At 35.7% G+C, this 21,985-nt stretch overlaps 1 protein-coding gene across 2 annotated transcripts; it reads right to left on the bottom strand.

Moving 5' to 3' along the window:
* Nucleotides 1-6,981: 6,981 nt before the first annotated feature.
* Nucleotides 6,982-21,580, bottom strand: LOC138691214 (arylalkylamine N-acetyltransferase-like 2). 2 transcript variants are annotated; one of them, XM_069813012.1, is made up of 3 exons: nucleotides 21,462-21,571; nucleotides 21,172-21,312; nucleotides 6,982-8,860 (listed from the first exon to the last, which is right to left on the bottom strand). In XM_069813012.1, exons 1-3 carry the CDS (start codon nucleotides 21,462-21,464, stop codon nucleotides 8,489-8,491), a joined length of 516 nt encoding a protein of 171 aa, XP_069669113.1. In that variant the 5' UTR covers nucleotides 21,465-21,571; the 3' UTR covers nucleotides 6,982-8,488. The 2 variants fall into 2 exon arrangements, with proteins under 2 accessions (XP_069669113.1, XP_069669112.1); XM_069813011.1 differs by having other exon boundaries at nucleotides 21,172-21,580.
* Between the last annotated feature and the right edge of the window lie 405 nt (nucleotides 21,581-21,985).

Raw genomic sequence — 21,985 nt, 5'->3', positions numbered from 1 at the left:
ACTGCAATGGATGTTATACAAGTTGCATATGTAGCTCTGCTATGTGTTCAATTTATGTCTGTCTCAAAAAAAAAAAAAAAAAGAGGAAAAGGAGATGTGAATTCATCCCGCAAACATTAAGAGACTTTCGACAGGAAAGTTTTATACAGTACTGCATTTGAAAATCACCGACAGTGTTCCGACAAGTTTTTTCTCTATTACAGAATGTCAATAAAAAGTTTTGATGATCTTTTGAATTTAATTTCTCATAAAATTAGGAAAACTGATATTGTAATGAGTAAATCAATTCATCCTATCGTAAAGCTGGTTGTAACATTAAGGTAAGTAATAAAATTTGCCTTAATTTGTAATTACTATATTTTTATTTTATGCATAATATGTTGGAAAATTAAGAACATTAGAAGCTACAGAAAGTGATTATATTTTTATTTATGCATAATATGTTGAAAATTAAGAACATTACAGGCTGCAGAAATCAGTACTGACTGAAATTAACAATGAATTCAGAATCATTTGAACCATCGGCAATAACACTCGACAGCGACATATCTGACAATTGGGACATTCTTGATGTTGCCCGTTGCTCGACAAGCAGGTTTCTGAACAGTTCAGAAACTTTGAAACGGGCTTCAATTGCAAGCTCTGGAGGTGAATTCTCCATGATTTTGACAAATGATAATAGGAAAGCTTTGTTTCCATCCTTGTCATTCTCTCTGTCTTGTCTTTGTATGGACACGCTCTCTGATAATATATTTGTAATATCCATTTTTGTAGTTACTAGAATATTTTCCGACTTTTCTTTTCTTTCTGTCCCTGTCGAGCGAAGAGATTGTCCCGATTTTGTTTGGGTATCGTTTACATTACTCTCATGATCCGAAGTAGTCTGAGAAATAATATCATCCGGTATGTCGTCTTGTTTAGGTGGAGGTATATTCGAAATGGTTACATTCTCACCAAGAGTACGGTAGGTAGTAAAAACTGCATTTGCTTCACAGTATCCACTCTGTTGTTGACGTTGCGTTGGCGACGCACATGTAGTATGAATACGTTTGCAAAAGATGGCGTTGTCAACGCAGACCTCTGCGTTGAAACTTCCCAACGTCGAAGCAACGCAACCAAACGCAGCATTTTTAACGCTTGTGTAGTATAGTCATGCAATTAAACAAGCGATCATATTACCAAAAACCAAGTTCCTATAAAAGAACGTTGTCAACGCAACGTTTTTAACGTTCGTGTAGTATAGCCTTAAACTACACGTTGCGTTAGAGACGCTGTGTTTGGTTTCAGAACTGCAATGGATGTTATACAAGTTGCATATGTAGCTCCGCTATGTGTTAAGTCTGTCTCAAAAAAAAAAAAAAAAAAAAAAAAAAAAGAAGGAAAAGGATATGGCGAATTCATCCCGCAAACATTAAGGGCCCTATTCATAGACATTTTTAGCGCGGGCTTCCGGTGGATGATCAGCGTTTTTCGTATTCATAAACCAGTGTTAGCGATAGGATATGATTTGAATTCTGTACTAGTAACCAGTGGATAGCCAGGGCTACCCTAGTACGCTCGTAGCGGGTGCTGCGAAATGTCTATGAATAGCACCCTAAGAGACTTTCGACAGGAAAGTTTTATACTGTACTGCATTTGAAAGTCACACTAGCTAATTGCATTCAGGAGAAGCGAAGCGAGCATCAAGTCGGCCGTGTTGCATTTCAGAATAAAACAAAACACACACTACAGTAAACAATATTACACGAAGGCCATGATCTGCAAGAATGCTGACATATTTAAAGCTCAAATTAAATTGGTTATTAAAAACTTAACTTACTAAAAATAATTTACAGGTTCGATTCTGTGGTGTGTAATTTTCTGAGTACAGCTGTGTATTGGATATTAAAAACTACAAAACTTGAGGTGGTTTGATGACATTATTACTATTAGAAATGAAATATTATTGTAGTTAATGCCGTGATGTGACTATTTTTCATTAATTATACATATTCAAGTGACCTACACATGTAAGAAAACTTTTTCCATAATTCATTCCCTCAAACACTTAACCAACGTTTTACCTGTCAGCCTTAAAAAGAACCTGATCCAAACTTTAGTGATGCCCCACTTCGATTATTGCGATTCTCTATTCACGAATCTAAATACTGATCTTGCCCATAGACTACAGCGTGTTCACAATATCTGCATTCGTTTCGTTTGTAACATTAGAAAATTCGATGATGTAACACCGTCACTAGTTATTGTTGTCTTGGAGTCCACTTAAAGAAAGAAGATTTTTCAACTCTCTCTTATTACTATTTAAAATCATCCACACCTCCACATCCTCTTACCTAGCATCTCGTTTTGATTACCTTTCACTACCTCGAACCCGGAACATGTACCTTCTCTCTATTCCTCTGCACAGAACATCCTTCTACTCATTATCTTTCAACATATCTATTCCACGCCTCTGGAATTCTTTCCCTGACCATGTCAGAGACTGTCGGACAATATCAAAATTCAAATTTCAATTAAAAAATCACATTCTAGTTCGTGGAATTGCTTGTTGAACACATGTCAGGTTGCGCAACTTCACCTTAACCCATGACATATAGTAAATATTGTAACTATGCTGTTGTAAAATTGAAAATTAATATATAATGTGTTTATTATTATTATTATTATTATTATTATTATTATTATTACTATTATTATTATTATTATTATTATTATTATTATTATTGTCAGTTATCAATATAATCATTGCTATCTCTGTTTCCTTTCTTTTTTCTTGTATTAGCTCGATGAGAGCTCTATAGTGTTCTTTCGACTTGTTGACCCTCTATAGGGCTTTAATTTAATTTGCATTATTTTCATCAGTGTTTGTATTTCTTTTTTGTATTTATATGTGCTATCTGGTAGGATGGAAGAAAAGGCCTAGTTGCCTTAATCCTGTCAGATTAAATAAATAAATTATTATAAATATTAATGCTATATTGATGATATGAAAGTGAAACGTTTTGGGGTTATATAAGTAGATGTAGAGAATAACTTAAATTAAATTTTGATTTCTATATTTTACTGAGTGGCGGCTATATAGTGTATGTTACTGAAAGCTATAAAACTTACACAAGATAATAATATTATTAAAAATCAAATATTTTTATAGTTATTAAACAAGTGAGGTTGGGTCTTTTTCATATATTTAATGGCGGTGTGGTGTAGATATTTTTATATGCGTGGTTCTCTTCAGTATTGGCTCGAGAGAGAGTATCTTTCATTATTATGGAAGCAAATAACTTTCAGAATGACTGGTATTCTTCATTGAAAATAAATCTGAAAAATGTTTATTTGAACGTATAATGAACTTAAGTTTGCAGCATTTGCTGCACAAGCCACTAATAATGTACAACGACCAATTACGCTAAATTTCTATGTGGGACAAAAATGTCCCATCGGCCGTTTTAGATATTTCTAATATTTTTCAGAAACTATGCGTTCGAAACGGACAACTTTTTATTTTTTTCAAAGTGAACTACACCAAGAAATATTAAAAGTCAGAAACTCCTAATTTCCGTCTAAAATAATTAGAAGAGGGAGACGTGTTTAAATTTTGAAATAAGGTAGGTATCCCTGATATGGCCATGCTAAGGTTTGAGAATTTTTCTAGCCGCCATTTTTGAAAAAAAAATGTAAACCACTTGTTTCTTACTCGTTCTCAGTCTAATGGACTTTCTTAAAACAATTTCCTTTCACCATAAAAATAGCTTTAATTGGCCAAAAAGTCCCAAATTCCAAAAGTCTACCTGGTGACCATATCAGGAACATGTGCACATGATATGGCCACCCTTGTTCCATGTTCTACAAATCGTGATTGTGTTCAGTTTGATAGCGCAGTTGTGTTAAAATTAAATAATTTTGGTGTAAAATGAATAAAAATGACACTTAATAATATTTTTTATAATTCAAAAGTGTAGTAAAAACAGGTTTTTCCATAAAAATTAAGTTGTTTTGCTTAAAATAAAAAATGTTTGCGTAATCCCAGCTATAAGGCATGTAAATTTGTCACGTGAAAAAATAAAAGTGAAATGAACTTGATATGGCCATGGTGCATTTGATATGACCATATCAGGAGCGGGTAAGCTTTCACGAAAATCGTTTGATTATGAACAACTCGTAAAAGATACGCCATCAACTACAACACCAATCAACAGAACATTAAAAACTGAATGGAGTACGATGGTTTTCATGAAAAAACATGCATAAAACAAAGGAGACTTACCAGAGAAAAATAAGAAGAGGTCACATGAAAACCGCAAAACAGGCAACTGACGCCATATTGCTCAACCTGACTGGATGGAAAACGATCAAGTGACATACCAGGATGCCCTTTCATTGGATGCTGCTGCAATCTAGCGGATTTTTTGGTTAACTAACTCACAATAGGGGGGTGGCCATATCAGGAACATGGCCATAACAGGAGCACCCACCTTAGGACAAAAATGTCCCGTCGGACATTAAAGTTCACTTTATTCACTCTCGTCTTTCAGTCACTGCTACCTGTACAGCAATATACACTGCAGCCAGGTAGCACGCGAAGTTAATTGAAGGGTTCAGAGCTATAGTAGGCCAAGTGCCATTTATTTAAAACGGAGAAAACAAGGATTAAAATTAAATGATTACTAATATTTAATGAAACATATAGCATGTAATATAAAATATGCATATTAAAACTAAATGATATGTCAATCTTCATTAAAATGTGGTACTCACTTAACTTTAATCCTTGCTTTCTCCGTTTTTAATAAATGGCGTTTAGCCCACTACGGCTCTGAACCCATCGATTGAAGGTCGTTCTCGCGCTGTTTTTTACCTCAAGCGTTATATCTGGAATAAGAAACCGGAATTCGCTACACACTATACTGTAACTCACTAAATTTATCACGGCAGTGAGAGGACACCGGTCAAACACTGGTAGAGACTTCATGGGAAAATTTCTTCCTCCGTATGGGTACGCACACAAAGAACGCTGGTTTCCCGCTTTCAGGTTACCGGCGCCGACACGCGCTTACCCGCACCAAGAAGTTTTACGTGTTAGCTAATGAGGTCCGAACAGAAAGGAAGCAGGTTCGTACTTGTCAACGCGTGCAACAAGCGCCTACAAGTTTACCGGAATGAATCCTTAATTCCTGCTCGCTGGTTGTTGACGTCTGTATTCTGTATTATCGGTACACAGGAGGAAGTAAAATGAATAGTGATGCATTAATTGTTGCTGTTTATAATAATCCTGTGGTATGGGATAAAAAAAAACAAGTAGGCTATCATAGCAAAAGAAATATAGTGGAGAATAAAATTGCTGGAAAGGGATAACTGCAGAAATGAAGCCGCACGATATGTAAAATATCTAAAGATAAGAATAAAAAATGTTTCACAAAATTGAGGAGTTTCCAGATTAAACATCACAAGTCACAAAAAATTTATTTTTAAACGCTTTATATGATTCTAATGAGAAAATTAGACTAAGCAGAATATTAGAAACCTTTAAATGGGGAATTTCTTAAAAATATTTTACAAACATTTTTTTTTCTATGGGTAAGATGGGATTACCTTTTTAAAATGTTTTCTGAAAAATCTTATCATTGGATTTAGTAAGTTTTATCTTCCAACATTTTAGTTGTTGATTTGATTAATTACGAATATGCTACATTAGAGCTCATTAATTCTCACTTATAGTACTCTTCTTAGAAACAAAGCTGAGAATGATGTGGAAGTTTACTATAAGAGCTTAGTTTGCAGTCCATTAGTGTAATATCACAGTCTACTATATACAGTTACGAAGCTTGAGTTTTGAAAGTCCTAGAAACAATAGACTGTGACGGTACTATTTTGCATTGCCTGTAATGAGGCGATATTAGCGATCCTAGTGGCGAGCAACTGTTTGCATATTTACTACGTATTGAGCTTCGCGACTGTATATACTAGACTGTGGTAATATGTTTCTAGTGAGCGATGTATGCAAAGGATGAGAAATGGAACTGTCCATCCTACCCCTTTATCTCCTGGCTTAGTTGCCTCATGAGTGATATTGGTGTCACTTAATGAGGTTCATACCTGTCTTCGGACAGTTGACTAAACAATAAACAATTTTCCGTCGAACTTGGGAAAATTCCACCTTGTCGATGTGGAGATCCTGGTAACTGCAGCGATCACACTGTAAAATGGTCATATTTTGAAGCTATGAAGTTCCTTAACATGTAGGCCTAGTGAAGCCCAGGGAGTTTGAGCAAAGTGTCTGTAGCTCCTGGTATTCCAGACGAGACACAATTCTCGGCAGGTGACTGAAATCGACTACCTTCACAGTGCAACTCCATCCTCACCCTCACCGGATAGAGAGGATATTAGCGATATTAGGCCGTAATTTTTCCCAGAGAATGATGACTAGGGCTCGGATTTTTAGGCACTTAAATCTGACTTTTAGGCAAATAAAAATATTTCACAGTAATTGAGGAGTAATTGAGGAGTAATTTTGAGTTTATCAAAATAGGCACTAAAACATAGATTTAGGCAACTAAAAATACAATTTCAAGTAGCTAACAATACTATTTTATGCAGCTAAAATGTAATTTCTAGCCACACAAACTATAGTACCACTATAAAAATGCAATTAATTAGTGAGTATTAAATATTACGGTATGCAGTGACAAAAACAGTAAGAACAATATTGCTGTTAGAAACTTAATTTCTGTTAAGTCTCAAATTCTGACTGGCAGGTTTTACCGCTTTAACACGCGTTCTCTGTGTCCACCACTCAGAGCCGACAGGCAGAGGCAATAGGCGCTGACAGCCAGCGAGCAGGTTACCTGCGTTTACATGCTTTCTATGTGTGTGTACCCTGGGCTGAATCCAGTGCTAATTCCGTATCGATAATCCAAAACATTACACCAGACCATAGGCTTTCCTAGTAGAGAATCCTTCCGAATTTCTAATAAATTTACTACATATATACCAATGATTTTCATTAGTAAGACATAATTACATAAAACTCATGAAAGTCCATTTTGTCATGCATATTACTATGTATATTTTAATTTGTTCAAGGTTTATATTTCGTGTTTCTTAACTATATCTGATGATGCCGAAAAGGCAAAAACGTTAATATTCCATATACAATGTTATAGCAAATAAACATTTGCAAAATAGATAAATCTTATGCATGGAACTTGAAATATTTTATTAAATTAATTTTTCACCAAAACCTTAGTACAGGCATGTCAATTGATGCCCACAGGAGCAAGTGCGCGCTTTAGAGCCCAGGAGAGCCTGAGCGCTTTACAGCGGAAAGGAAAGAGACAGACGAAAGAGGTGCTATATGCCGCTTAGTCGAGCTATATTCAGGGATGGCCAGCACTGATTCGATAGATAAAGGGAAGAGAACTTATAAAAACTGTATCCATGTTAAATTTTAGATTTGCCTGAGAAGTATAAGTGCATTATAAGAATGTAAGTTTTAATTTTAATGCTCATTTTTCACAAGTTTGATTGTTTTATTCACAAGAAATATTTTCTCAACTTTTCGTATAGGAAAGTGAAATTTTCAGGTACAGGCCTATTTATTTAGTAGACTTACAGAATGTTTTCGTAAATCTAATATACCGTATATACGTATTACTGAGGATAGTGTATTGAAATTTTTGAAAATATTCGCATGGAAATTGTTTGTAAGGAAATTAATTAAAAAAAGTACTGTTGTTACATCATAAGCAAAAGATACGTGCCCATGTGTTGTAAAAATGTCAGCTCTATAGCTTCAGCACATTTCGAGAAAATAATTTAATATTCTGATGATCGGAAGTTGCTCACAAATATCACCTTAAAATCATAATGCGATAAGAGTTTTGTTATGTAATATTAGTTACACTTAAAACAGATACAGTAGGCCTACCTAGGTAACTTTGCTTTGTACTGTAATATTGTTTTGATTAGTTTATTGATTACTTTTGTAAGGCTAAAGATACCATCAATATAAATTCCAACTTATCATGTCATACTCAATCTCTTTCTTTGGAATATCACTTTCTTTATGAATCACGTGTTTCATGCACTTAATACAGTATAATATTATACTACTATGGAATTTAAGTGAATATTCCTTCTTAACTCTCTATTATGTTATTAAGATTTAAAACACAAGTGCAGTATTAAAAAATCAGTGTTAGTACTTTTGTTTTACAGACAATATAGATACTATTAAACAGAAAGAAGCTATATAAAATAGCGACATAAAATTTCACGTTCCGTTTGAAGTTTGTGCACCACTGTTTCCTTAATCCAACAGGTTGCTTATTCATATACACAACCCTTCCTCTTTCCATACTTAGCGCTTGCTGCCCGCGCACGACGTCAAGGACAGAAAAATGCGCTTGCTTTGACATCACTGCCTTAGTATCACGAAATTAGCAGAGTCTGCCCTACTGTCCTATTTAATCCTAATTTCTTGCATAACAGTTCACTTAATTCTAGCAGCCATAATTTTACAACTTTTGCTTTTAATGTTAGGGTACACAGGCTTCCCATCCTCGTCTTTGAAGTCCTCGTACATCACTTCAGCCAACACATCCATGCCCACTCGGTGCGCTAGGATCTGTGAAGCCGGTCCTGTAAAGGCGGTCATTGTAACTTCCATACCAACAGCTCTTCCGAGATCGAATCTCGCTTTGAGGATCTCGAGGCCCAACCCCTGGCCTCTGAATGTACGATCCACACAGAGACCCAATGCCGTCATGTATTTATCAACTCCGTAGTGGTCGTACACGTTCACTATGTAAGATGCATATTCAAGAATGTCACGGACTATGACTCTGGTCGCGTGTCCTTTGAACTGAAAGCAAACATGTCAGAGTGTTTCAGTGGCTAGTATACAGTTATTACTAAATGGTATCAAAAACAAACTAGCAAAAATAAACTATTCTAAGTAACATGCACTCACATTCAAAACAAATTCCAATATCATTAGTACATAAATACCTAGTACAATATCTCAGTATGTCATTATTTTTTAGAACTATATCACAAATTGTTACGGGTCTTTGAACCGAGTTGAAACTCTCGTGGCTGATGTATTTCAAGGATTTTGATTTAGTAACTTGCTGACGATGATGCAGATATTGAGAATATTACCGCTTACGGTTCTTTCATGTGTATTATGTAGGAATTTATCTGTAGTAATCTCAGACCTTGAGTGATATTTATTAGGACTATTTCGTGAATAAAATAAAAATGTAAATAATATATCACTAAAATTAGATTACAAAATGTTAATAATTGTAGGGGAGAGTCGGGTAGTATCGGACATCGGGTAATATCGGACAGTGCGTTTCTTTCATCTACCACCATATGGTAGCACCTGAATGACATGGTGACGTTTCTCCATGCGACATCACAGAAACGTAACCATGTCAATCAGGTACTATCATCGTGTGGTAGATGAAAGAAACTCACTGTCCGATATTACCCGATGTCCGATACTACCCGACTCTCCCCTATGTTTACGAATACTTAACCTATTCAGACATTGTGAAATTGAAATAGATGAATATCGATTACTGCAATAAAGAAATTCGATGTTATTATTCAGTAATGCCAATTGCGAAACGCGAAATACAGGTTTAACAATGTTAATTACATGTACTGCACTTTTCTCTTATTATTATAACATAAATACATTTTCATTGTGTGCTGAAATCATAATTTAATTTAAAATTTTATAATATAATTACATTAACCTGATTAATACATTAATTAAATGAAGAATTGTTGAAAACGCAGTTATAAAATCTGAATGAAGGAGTGTAATATTCTTCAGATAACCTACAATGGACATGGAATTAGAACATGAAGATGTACATAGATTCGTACTTTATTTAGTACTTCATCGTTACATTGCACACTCCACCGAGAACTAAGAACTATGTAATATGTGTGGAGACAGCTATATCTCACTGTATTGTGTAACAGGACTAAAGCTGCATCTACACAGTTCAATTTTCCATGCGCGTATACATGCAATCTGGGAAGAATATTGAAATAATCAAGTTTAAAACGTACGTTCAATCCTAGATCATATTTACATAATATATGATCTAGGGTTCAACCAAGATACAGGAAGATTTTGTGTCTACATGGTGCGCCGTTTTAAACGTTGTCTTCACTGCGTAAATATATTAATATTAAATATCAATCTTGCATCCATTGCTTGAATGCGTAAAGTTGAGAGAAAAGTTTAATGCATCTTGATGGATTCATGCTCATCGATTTAAGGGGAAGCAGTTGGCGACACCAACTAAACAAAAGAACGACTGTGGGATAATTTGATAGCGATAAATCTAGCTGCAGAAATTATCGCAATGTTTAACTGTGATTGGTTGGAATTCAAAATTTCATTACACTTCATTGGTCGAAAATGGAATGACGTCATATAAACGAAATAGTCTCTAAAAACGCTTCCGTTCATTCATAAACTCAGTCATCCACAGCTATCCATTCATCAATCAATTCAAAATCCATGGGAACTGACGCTAAATCTGCCCATCGATTACTTTTATTCAACTAACCGAACTTATTTCAGTTTCATGGCTATGCTCTTCAGTCCAAAATGAATGAATGACTGTGCTTATGTTAGTATATATATATATATATATATATACATATATGGGTGCATGGATGCATGCATGTACACTGACTGTTTTTATCAACTTACCAACTGGTTATCTAGAAAATTACGCGTTTTTGAAAATACAGTAATTCTGAAAAAAAAAACTTCTTTGTTTGAAGGAGAAACACAATGGCATTCGTTATTTTTTTATTTAATGAAGATTCTCATTTCTGGCATTCTTTGTACGTGTCCATAATACTAAGCAATATACAACGATTCTACATCCTTTCATTAAGATTTAAAATATTCACTCTTCTTAAGATTCACTTCAATACTTCCTATTAAAAACAATACTTCAAAAACTAAAAAACGTTTCATTGTTTGCATTTATTTAAAAGTATTATACCTTATAGAACTGGACATACCGTTGCGGCGATTGTTTATGCGCCTTCGTTAGCAAGTGGTGGACTGTTATTTAAATTTTGTATATTATTCTTTAGCACTGTATTTGGCAGTTATTAAAACCTAACTCGATAAATTTTTTCGAGCATAAAACTAATCATTGTTAAAAAATTCCCACTCTGATTATTTTGGTAACCATTTTGTTAGAAGCCAGGATTCTGACGGGTATATATATATATATCCGCAATGTCGTAATTATTGTCTATGTATAGGACATGCATTTTTCATTGTAGATGTTTTGCTACCAGTGGGTTACACTTCGCTATTTTTCTATTTTTATCCAAGATGTTATAAATAAGACTCCAGTCTTCAGTAGTAAATAATATTATTCACTGTGTCTGTCTCTGTGTCTGTCTCTGTCTCTGTGTCTGTCTGTGTCTGTGTCTGTCTCCGTGTCTATGTGTTTGTGTGTGAGAGAAACTGATCAGAAAAACGAAAAGAAATTGCCTTCTGAAGGATGCACCGGAAGGAATGGTGAACGGGAGAAGAGTTCGGGGCAGAAAAAGATATCAGATGATAGACGACATTAAAATATATGAATCATATGCGGAGACTAAGAGAAAGGTATAAAATAGGAAACACTGGAAAATGCTGGCACAATTAATACAGAATTTAATATTCCAACTTTCATAGCCTTTATTGACTACGAAAAAGCATTTGACCAACTTGATAGAAACAAACTTTGGAAAATTGTTGAGAATAAAGGCATTCCCAGCCATTCGATAAGAACATTACAAAGCATGTACCTATCAGAACACAAAGATAATAATAAGAAATGGGGGAGACTACAGAAGAATTAATCAAGGGGTCAGACAAGGGTGGCGTTTATCACCCACACTTTTTAATTTATATATAGACAATGTCACAAGAGAACGGCAGCATACTTTAAATAAGGATTTTACTATAAATAGAACCCCTTTCAACACACTATTATTTGCGGATGATCAGGTGGTATTAGCCAAAACGGAAGATGATTTACAAAGAGCCGTATTTTCACTGAGTAATGCTGCAAAGAAATATAATTTAAAGATGTCCATATACAAAACATAAATTTTGGCATTTCAAGGGAAATACCCCATTAGAACGAAGATTGTAATAGACAATAAGGTATTGGAACAAACTAATTCCTTCAATTACCTGGGTTGCAACCTATCATTTATAAAATCAAGTGATGCAGAGAATAAAATTCGCCAGTTACAAAAGATGATAGGAACAATTAAACGCACATTACTTAATAAGGCTGGAGTGGACACGATATTAAAATGTTATAAAACATTAGCTGTACCAATTTTGCTGTATGGTGCGGAAACGTGGACCCTCACTAAAAGACAGGAAAGAAGTCTAGAAGCCGCTGAGATGCATATCTTTAGACCTTTAACAGGACACACACTATTAGATCATATTCGAAATGAAGATATCCATAAACAATTAAACGTTGAATGCATAACAGACAAAATCAAGAATTATAGATTGAATTGGCTAAAACACGTTGAAGGAATCGACGACGGACGACTACCAATAAGAATGTGGACATACAAACCAGTAGGACGAAGAACATCTGGACGATCGAGAAAACGATGGAGAGATCAGATAAGTCCTGGAGACGAAACGGGTCATTAGGCCCAAACCTTGAACTTTATGATAATGGAAAATGCTGGGTTTGCAGTGAAACACCTGTCTTTGGCCAGAACACTACGACAGAATATAGGCTACAAACAGGTTCGGTAAAAATATCTACTTTTTTGAAATGAGACAATACAGTTATCGTATTTCAATGTAAGTTGGCTTTTACCGCAAAGAGGCGTTATTGCAATTTACTAATGCTAAAGAACAAGATTATGTTTTGAAAATTACACCCTCAAAATGACGTCCATTTTTTATAATGCACTCCTAGTATCTGACTCTGAAGTTTAGCACTGCTCTGCCTACCAGGTCTTGTGCTATCGGGTATCCTTGTCCTTCCTCTTGACTTATGTTTTGATGCTGAATAAGTTTTTCTGAAATTGTTTACCCACAGTAAAATTGTGTAAAATTACGGCTGGAAACTCGTCCATGTCGACCCATATTGACATGTTGTCGGTACCTAAGCTTAGTAAGAACTACTGAATCATTTGTTTAGAAAAAACATCTCCACGGCAAACGTCCGTTTCACAGATCCATTACAACTGAAAAAGCATCAATAATAATTGTGTTCGTTTCGTATCCTACCACCGCTGCGCGACTGTCTTAAGCTACGGTTTGTTTACGACGGACATCGTCGAACGCACATCGCCGGCGATTATAAACGCTCTCGATGATCGTCAGGAAGTGGTTTCTTTATCAGTGTACACCGTTGTCAATTCTTATTTGTTTTGCTGTCATAACTCTATTCAGCATCCTACATGGCCTTCTCTAAATATCGATTATTGAACATGTATGCGGCGATGTGTATCCTGAATTTGCTTCAGAAGCAACCTCCAGCGATCTGCGTCACTGGAGTTGCTAGCAGTTAAAATGTATGCGCACGGTTTCTTTACACCAATGATCGCCAACGTACTGTTCTCCAACCAGGAGATCAACCGTGAAAGGAATGTGCTTACTATTGCCTCATCTATTGGAACGAAGTAGATAAACAATATTACCGTTATAACGCCAGTTTAAAAACCATGCGCTCTCCTGCATATGTTATTTCCTGTATGAAGAAATTAAAAGACCAGGAGATTAACTGTGATCTAATTTTGTAACTAGGGTAGTATCAATATGTCTGTATCAATGTTATGGTTTGTGCTGTGAGAGCTAGCCAATAGAGATAAGAGTATCCACGTGTGTGACCTTATGACATCTTATGACATCAACATTCATTCACAGCATTACCCTCCTTCGTCTCATCCGGCAGAGACTTTCTCGTGGTTGGAGCACAGTAGATCGTTGGATGCGACGCAGATCGCTGGAGGTTGCTTCTGAAGCAAATTCAGGATGCACATCGTCGTATACATGTTCAATAATCGATATTTAGAAAAGGCCATGTAGAAATACTGAATCGAGTTATGGCAGCAAAACAAATGAGAATTGACAGCGATGTACGCTGATAAAGAAACCACTTACTGATGACCACCTAGAGCGTTTATAATCGCCGCCGATGTGCGTTCAACGATGATCGTCGTAAACAAACCGTAGCTTTAACCACAGTTACTGTAAACCTAGAAACGTCAGATCTTTTGTTTAAAAACTATGAAAGATTTTTTATTTGATAAGATAGTAGGGTCAAGCTAGAATAAGTCAAATGTGAAGGACAAAGGATAAGATCGGAAAACGCCATCTGACGCTCTAATATTCTAGCCCAATTAGTAACTTGAAGATATTACAAATTACAAACATCACAAATATTACAGATTCTTTTAAAATATCGACTGATTCATGAGCAACGAGAAACTGTCGAAAAAAGCGCGTCATTTATGTCCTTATGAAGACATTTGGTAGCAGTAACAATGTTTTCTTCCTAATATCTTTTGTAAGAAATTGCACTATTAAAAATAAATCTGTGGCGCAACAGCCCATGGACGGCCGAAGTCTACCAGCCAATGCTGGCCTTATGTACACATGCCACATCCAACGATCATCAAACCAGTAATGGTGTAAGGCATGTTGATAGAATTAAAAAAGGTTTTACAAGAAAACGTTAAATAGACCTATGGTAATGTTACAATAACTATTAAAGAACAATTTGGCACATTATTTGTTCAGCAGTAAAGACTCTCCGTGGCTAATGATAACACAATAATGTTAATAATTTCAACAGAAACAGACACAGCAAAAATAAATAATATTACAGAGGAAAACTGGATTACATTTTATCGCACACTATGGACGAAGATGGATGAAGAAGACATTAACCCAACATTAACTACATTAGCAGAAATTGACCCCATTGAAATGAACGAATTAGATAATGCACTTAATACGCCTAAGAATAAAAAAATCTCCAGGAGCAGATGGTATAAACACTGAATTGTTAAAATACATGCCTGAAGGAGTAAAAATGAGATTTTTAGAATTAATTAATATCTGTTGGAAGACTTGTACAATCCCAGACGAATGGAAAAGGGGAATAGTATGCCCAATCTTTAAAAAAGGTAAGAGAAAGATTGCCAGAACTACAGAGCCATTTGCTTGTTAAACGCAGGATATAAAATATTCGCTAAAATAATAACTCACCGCCTAAACGTAATAAATGAATATGTGCTGACAGAACAACAAAATGGATTTCGGAAAGGTCGCTCATGCTCGGATAACATATTCATATTAGAACAAATTATTAAAAAAAGACGAGAATTTAATCTTCCAACGTGTATGCTTTTCATCGACTACGAGAAAGCTTTTGATAAAGTGTCACTAAAGAAATTATGGAAAATAATGTATAAAAGAGGATTTCCAGACCACCTAATAAAAGTAATTCAGAGTATATACTTTGGAACACAGATAAAAATAACAGACTACACCAGTAATAAACAAAAACTAACCAAGGAGCCCCCTGCGCTGTTTAGTATATATACAGGGTGTTTAAAAAATACGGGGCATAATTTCAGGTATGTATTTCCCACATGTAGACATTCAAAATAGTTCATTACAACATGTGTCCGGAAATGCTTCATTTCCGAGTTATGGCCTTCACAACATTGAAATTCACCGGAACGTTTTTCTTTCCGCAGGTCGTTGTCATTACAGAAGATGTTCAAAATGTCCACCTCCTGCTTGAATACAGACCTCACATCGATGTCTCATTGACCTGCGAACACGATCCCAAACTCCAGGAGTATTGCTTTTGTCCTCAGAACATGCCACAATTCGATTCCGAAGGGATTCCAAATCAGGCACCGGAAACGAATAAACCAATGATTTTAAATGGCCCCACAAGTAGAAATCGAGAGGGTTCAGATCAAGTGAGCTGTCAGAGTGCCCTCTTAATGTCTCCTTTGACGGCAACGACCTGCGGAAAGAAAAACGTTCCGGTGAATTTCAATGTTGTGAAGGCCATAACTCGGAAATGAAGCATTTCCGGACACATGTTGTGATGAACTATTTTCATTGTCTACATGTGGGAAATACATAACTGAAATTATGCCCCGTATTTTTAAACACCCTGTATATTGACAATGTCATTAGACAATGCCAAGAACAACTAAATACTCATTTTAAAATTGATGACGAAGTCTTGAACAGTATACTGTTCGCAGACGATCAAGTAATTTTTAGTAACACTGAGGACGAATTACAAGTTGCTGCTCATAAACTGGCTCGAAAATGAATATAATATGAGTATTTCTGAGAAAAAACCAAAGCAATGGCTTTCGAAGGTACAAATCATAAAAGATGCAAAATAATGATTGATAACAAATTAATAGAGCAGGTAAATAACTTCAATTATCTAGGATTCATCGTATCTTACTGTCAAAAGAACGATATAAACATAAAATTAAATAGATTTTATAACATGTGCGGAACAATAAGAAGAACGTTGAAAAATAAAACACTAAAATCCACACAGCTAAAATTTTATAAAACAATGGCAGTACCAATGCTGACATACGCCTGCGAAAATTGGACACTTAACAGATCAAATAAAAGAAGAATAGAGGAGCTGAAATGAAGTTCTTACGTTCAGTAGCAGGCTATACATTATTAGACAAGAAATATAATGAAGAGATCAGTACAGAATTACACATTTTTAACCTGACAGAAAGAATTCAAAATCTAAGATCTAATTGGCTATAGCACATAGAAAGAATACCACTCTACAGGCTTCCACTGATTTTACTCCACTACCAATATCTTTTAATCGTGTGTCTGCATGCGATTCTAAGGTTCTATGTTCCTGTTGCACCTAGTTTAAAGGCTAGAATTGTCCGCATAAGACATGTCTGACAGAGTATGATGACTGCATGAGACAATAAAAACAAAATCACAAGAAATGTATTCACATCCAACCATAAGAGAAGAAAATCAATCTCAAATTATGTCTAGTTGAAATCGCTGCCACTTTAGCCGTGTTGGAAGCCAAGTACTAATTTCGTACTATGTATTTAATGACTTTTGTTTAAATTTCTGGATTCTACAGGTTACGTTCTGGGGTATATTTACAACAGCGCGACGTAACGATTTACAAGTGAATTTCTTTATGTTGTGAACTTATGAACAATACAAATCAGCAGATTTATGTTTAAAAGTAATTTGTCGCTTGTGTTTTTCTTTCATTAAAAAAAGGAGCGTCTTTTGCGGACCTCTGGAAAAAGAACTAGGGAAGAGAATAGTGAAGTGCTTTGTGTGGGGCAGAAACATGGAGATTACGACGAAGTGAAGAGAAACGATTTGAAGTATTTGATATATAGATATGGAGAGCAATGCATCGTGTGAAATGGATAGAAAAAATAAGAAATGAAGCTGTGCTAGAAATAGTGGATGAAAAGAGAGTAATGCTGAAACTGATCAGGAAGAGAAAAAGGAATTAGATGGATCAGTAGACAAGAAAACTGTCTACAGAAGAATGCACTGGAAGGAATGGGGTACGGAAGAAAATTTCTGAGCAGAAAAAGTTATCATATGATAGACAACATTAAGATATACGGATCACATCCGGAGACTAAGAGGAAAGAAGAAAATGAAGAGGTTTGAAGAATGTAGACTTTGCAATGGACAGTTCTTGGGCAGAAAATTATGAGCAAATTAATTTATTAGTTAAAGTAACGCTTGCGTTAATCTGTTCCGTAGAAATGTTAGTGTTAGCATAGCTTTTTTTCCCTTGTTAGGAGGGAGGGAGGGAGGGGACATCCCACGCATTACGACCTGAGGTCTATTGTACACCCTTCGATATTGGAAGAGTTGCATGCCCACCGATCACCTACGCGCACCTACCTAACCACATGACCCCCTTAACGACCGGTCCCTACAGCCAACAGTCCATGTACCACTCTAGTTTTGTAGGAGTATCTTTCTCTTCAACGCAGGGCCGGGGAGAAGTATACGATAATTTTAGCCAAAATACAATAGTTTTGAGCTGTTAAAATTATAATTCAGCCATGAGAGTCTGGCAAAGCAGAGCCGAAAGTCTAGTCCAGCGAACTTTTTTTCATTTATCATACCAACATTTTCCTGCAGTTTTACTTTTGATGTTTCATCTTCCTACAAACACGACATCCATGTCGGAAGTAGGACTCGAACCCATACCCCTACGGCGAATTGGGTGGAGTCATTCCGTGTCCCCACCGATTGCGGCACCCAGGCCGGAAAACTACCAAAGAGACATTAGTAACTTCTTTGTTATGTAGATTTTTCTACCTCTAGAAGAATGGTGATTGTTTTACTGTTATTTGCATTTGGTAATTATGGACATTAACTCACTTCAATCTGTGTTCATGTCCATGAAGGTTTCCGCCACCTTAATGAAAGAATGGAGTAAACAGCTACATTTTTGGGGGCGGGGAGCGGATGTTGACTGGAAACCTATTCAGGGCATGGAATGTAGGTCAGTACACTGTACACATATTATTGAAGCAAAACACCGACAGCTAACCTATACATCAAACACAAACTATACGAACTACAATGCTTATTCGTCCATCATGCCACAAAAACTTGCAAACCATTTAACATAGGTACTTCAAATTGTTTTAAACGAAAATAAGCTATGTTGAATCTTTCTATAAACTTGTCGTGTTGGCTTTCACGGCCGGAGTCTATAGATCTAGATTCATTTTCCGGGCTGAGAGGCCGTGGTCTATTGGTTGGTTGCAGTTGCAGACGAAACGTCTGGTATAAAAGCAACCAATAGACCACGGCCTCTCAGCCCGGAAAATGAATCTAGATCTACCTTTCTATAAACTATTTTTAACCCTACTCACAAATGTTTAAACTATACTTTTTCATAGATCGTACACCAGTTTTGGAATACCTGCAAGAATACCTGGAGTTGCAATAAAAACTGTTAAAATTTTGATAACATTTGCAACTTCGTATTTATGAAAAATAATTTTCCAGTCTACAAATACCATTAAAACAAAAGCGAAAATTCGTCTTGAAATTCAAATATCTTTGTGTGTGTATCGAATACAGAGTTCAAATTTTAGATGCTATTTTCTGAGGAAAAAAAAGACACATTTATTACATTTTTTTTTTACTTTATAACTTCTACACCTTTTTTTATTTCTGAGTTCTGCGTTGTTTATGTTTATGATTGTGAATAACAAAATAATGTATGTTACTAAGGCGATTCTTGTTTTATTTTAAAAATCATCTCGCTATCCACCTCAGCTCTTTATGCAACCCACCAGGGGGTCGCGACCTCCATTTTGGGAACCAGTGCATGAACGTAAAGGGCAACAGGACGAATATGTTGTGAGGTAATAAATCAATCATATCATATCATATCATATCATATCATATCATATCATATCATATCATATCATATCATATCTCATATGTCATGTCATGTACATATCATATAAATAATATATCGCATCTTATATCATATATCGTACTGATAGAGAGTAATAGGTCCAATATTTTCTCCGCTCGATTCTCCGATTTTATGGTACTTCCAAATTCAAACTGGAATCCCTATTTCAAATTTTCGTCGCTGTTTACCGATCTCTCACGCTTTCATAGAGCGCTTCAAAGATGTTCTGATGTATCTGTAAACTAAAACTAGAATCTCTCACGCGGCAGGCCTCTCTGATCGCGTGCTTAGCACGATGCAAGGCCATCGCAGATATATTATAGAGTAAGCGCAAGTCAAGAGACAACACCCACTTCCGTGAAATGAAGATAACATATGTCGACTTAAGCCGGAAATCGAACCACACACCGTTTGATTGGGAAGCGCACGAGCAGTACACAGAACGGACGAGGGTCTCTTCAGACAAAGTGACTGTCATAAATTTAATAATAAAAATTAGCGGACATGGCATATACGAGGTCATTAAGTTTAATTTACAAATAAGTTTACAATATTTTGATGTGTATTGTAACGGAATACAAACGTTAATAGAACTTAGGCTCCGTGATCATTATCAATACGAAATATATATATATTTTTTCGGAATATGTATGATAAGAACTTTCTTGTGTTAAATATTAACGTACCTTGTTAATATGTTTCTACCTATTTTCGGTCAACTTCGGAACTGGTCGTTGTTGGTCTTGGCGCCTCTTGTTTCCTGTGTGGGTGCGTTCGTAGTGTAGAGTCAAAGAGTGTATGTGTTTTGAAATTGAGTTGTGTGGTGAGAATATCGTTGGGGTGTGTTTTTTGTGTGTCTGTATATTTCATATTGTTCTAGTGTGTTGAGTTTCTGGCTTTTTGGTTGGATGTGCAGTATTTCCGTGTCTGTGTTGATGTCTCTGTAGGTGTGGTTGGCATTTGTGATGTGTTCTACATATGTGGAGGTGTTTTGTAATAATTACAAAAATTATTTTATTATGGCTGTGATGTGTTCTTTGTAACGTGTTTGAAATGATCTGCCTGTCTGTCCTATGTAAAAGTTGTTGCAGGTGTTACATTTGAGTTTGTATACGCCTGTGTGGTTGTATTTGTTTATTTGTGTTGTTTTTGTGGACAGACATGGAAATACTCCACATCCAACCAAAAAACCAGAAACTCAACACACTAGAACAATATGAAATATACAGACACACAAAAACACACCCCAACGATATTCTCAACACACAACTCAATTTCAAAATACATACACTCTTTGACTCTACACTACGAACACACCCACACAGGAAACAAGAGGCACCAAGACCAACAACGACCAGTTCGGAATATGACCGAAAATAGGTCGGAACTTGTTAACAAGGTACGTTAATAATTAACACAAGAAAGTTCTTATCATACATATTCCGAAGTGATACAGTGTTAAAAGTTGTGTAATCAAGATGTATAAGAAATATATTATTTTCTTTCATTTATACTGCAAAATTTGTATGTTTATGAAGTTAAATTTATGTCTTTGAAATCTTTGGAGCCACAAGTAATGTGATACTAAATACGCCTCTTTGTAGACTGTACAAAATTATAATTAAAATACAAAAAATTTTTAACTTACCATATCATATGAGTAGTGGTCCGTTTTGTAGGAAATTGCAGTGATATTAGCTCCTGCAATACGCGTACTAGTTCCACCACCATCTTCTTCCAAGAAGGCTACAAGTGCCATATTCTGCTGCAACAATTCCTTCCAGAAATCCTGAAACCCCTTCAAAGATACTGGATCTCCCAGAACGTTTAAACAAGAACAGAGAGCTTCGTCTCTGAAGAAATGATCTGACATGAACTGAACAACTTCATCGTGCATGTCAGGCGGCACATCTTGAATCCTAAACTTTGGTATCTTACCATCTGGCATGGGTCTCAATCCCGAACATGTTCTCCATATCGTGGGCACAGGAACTGACTCAGGTCTCTTCCACTTCGACTCAGCGCTCCCTGCCATATCTAAACATGAACTGCACCGCTGCTCGTAGACTCTCGAGAGTATAATTATTTCTCTTGTTCGCATACGTCGCTGTGACGTAAGCAATAAACCTAACGCTAACAAGGTCGCTACGGATGCTGCATTATTATTCACACTACGGCGGTAGTTAATAAATATGTCAAGTCATATTCCAACGTAAAATTTAAGTCAGATTTGTTATTTCAAGGAAACTTTTTTGCCATTGTGGAGTCTTTTTTTATTCCAGCGTTGAACTCACCACATGTCACAGGTTTACCGTCAAGCGTCTGTTTAATCCCATTTCGAAATAGTCCAGAAAAGTATACATATACAAAGTCGATATTAGTAATAATAGTAATAATAATAATAATAATAATAATGATAATAATAATCTAAGCTAATAATAAATCTGTAGCCGAAATTTTTC

Source organism: Periplaneta americana, chromosome 16, assembly GCF_040183065.1.
Source record: "Periplaneta americana isolate PAMFEO1 chromosome 16, P.americana_PAMFEO1_priV1, whole genome shotgun sequence".
In the NCBI taxonomy this organism is placed as follows: Eukaryota; Metazoa; Arthropoda; class Insecta; order Blattodea; family Blattidae; genus Periplaneta; species Periplaneta americana.
Note: the sequence above shows the minus strand (reverse complement) of the source record. Positions and strands in the feature narration are given on the sequence as shown.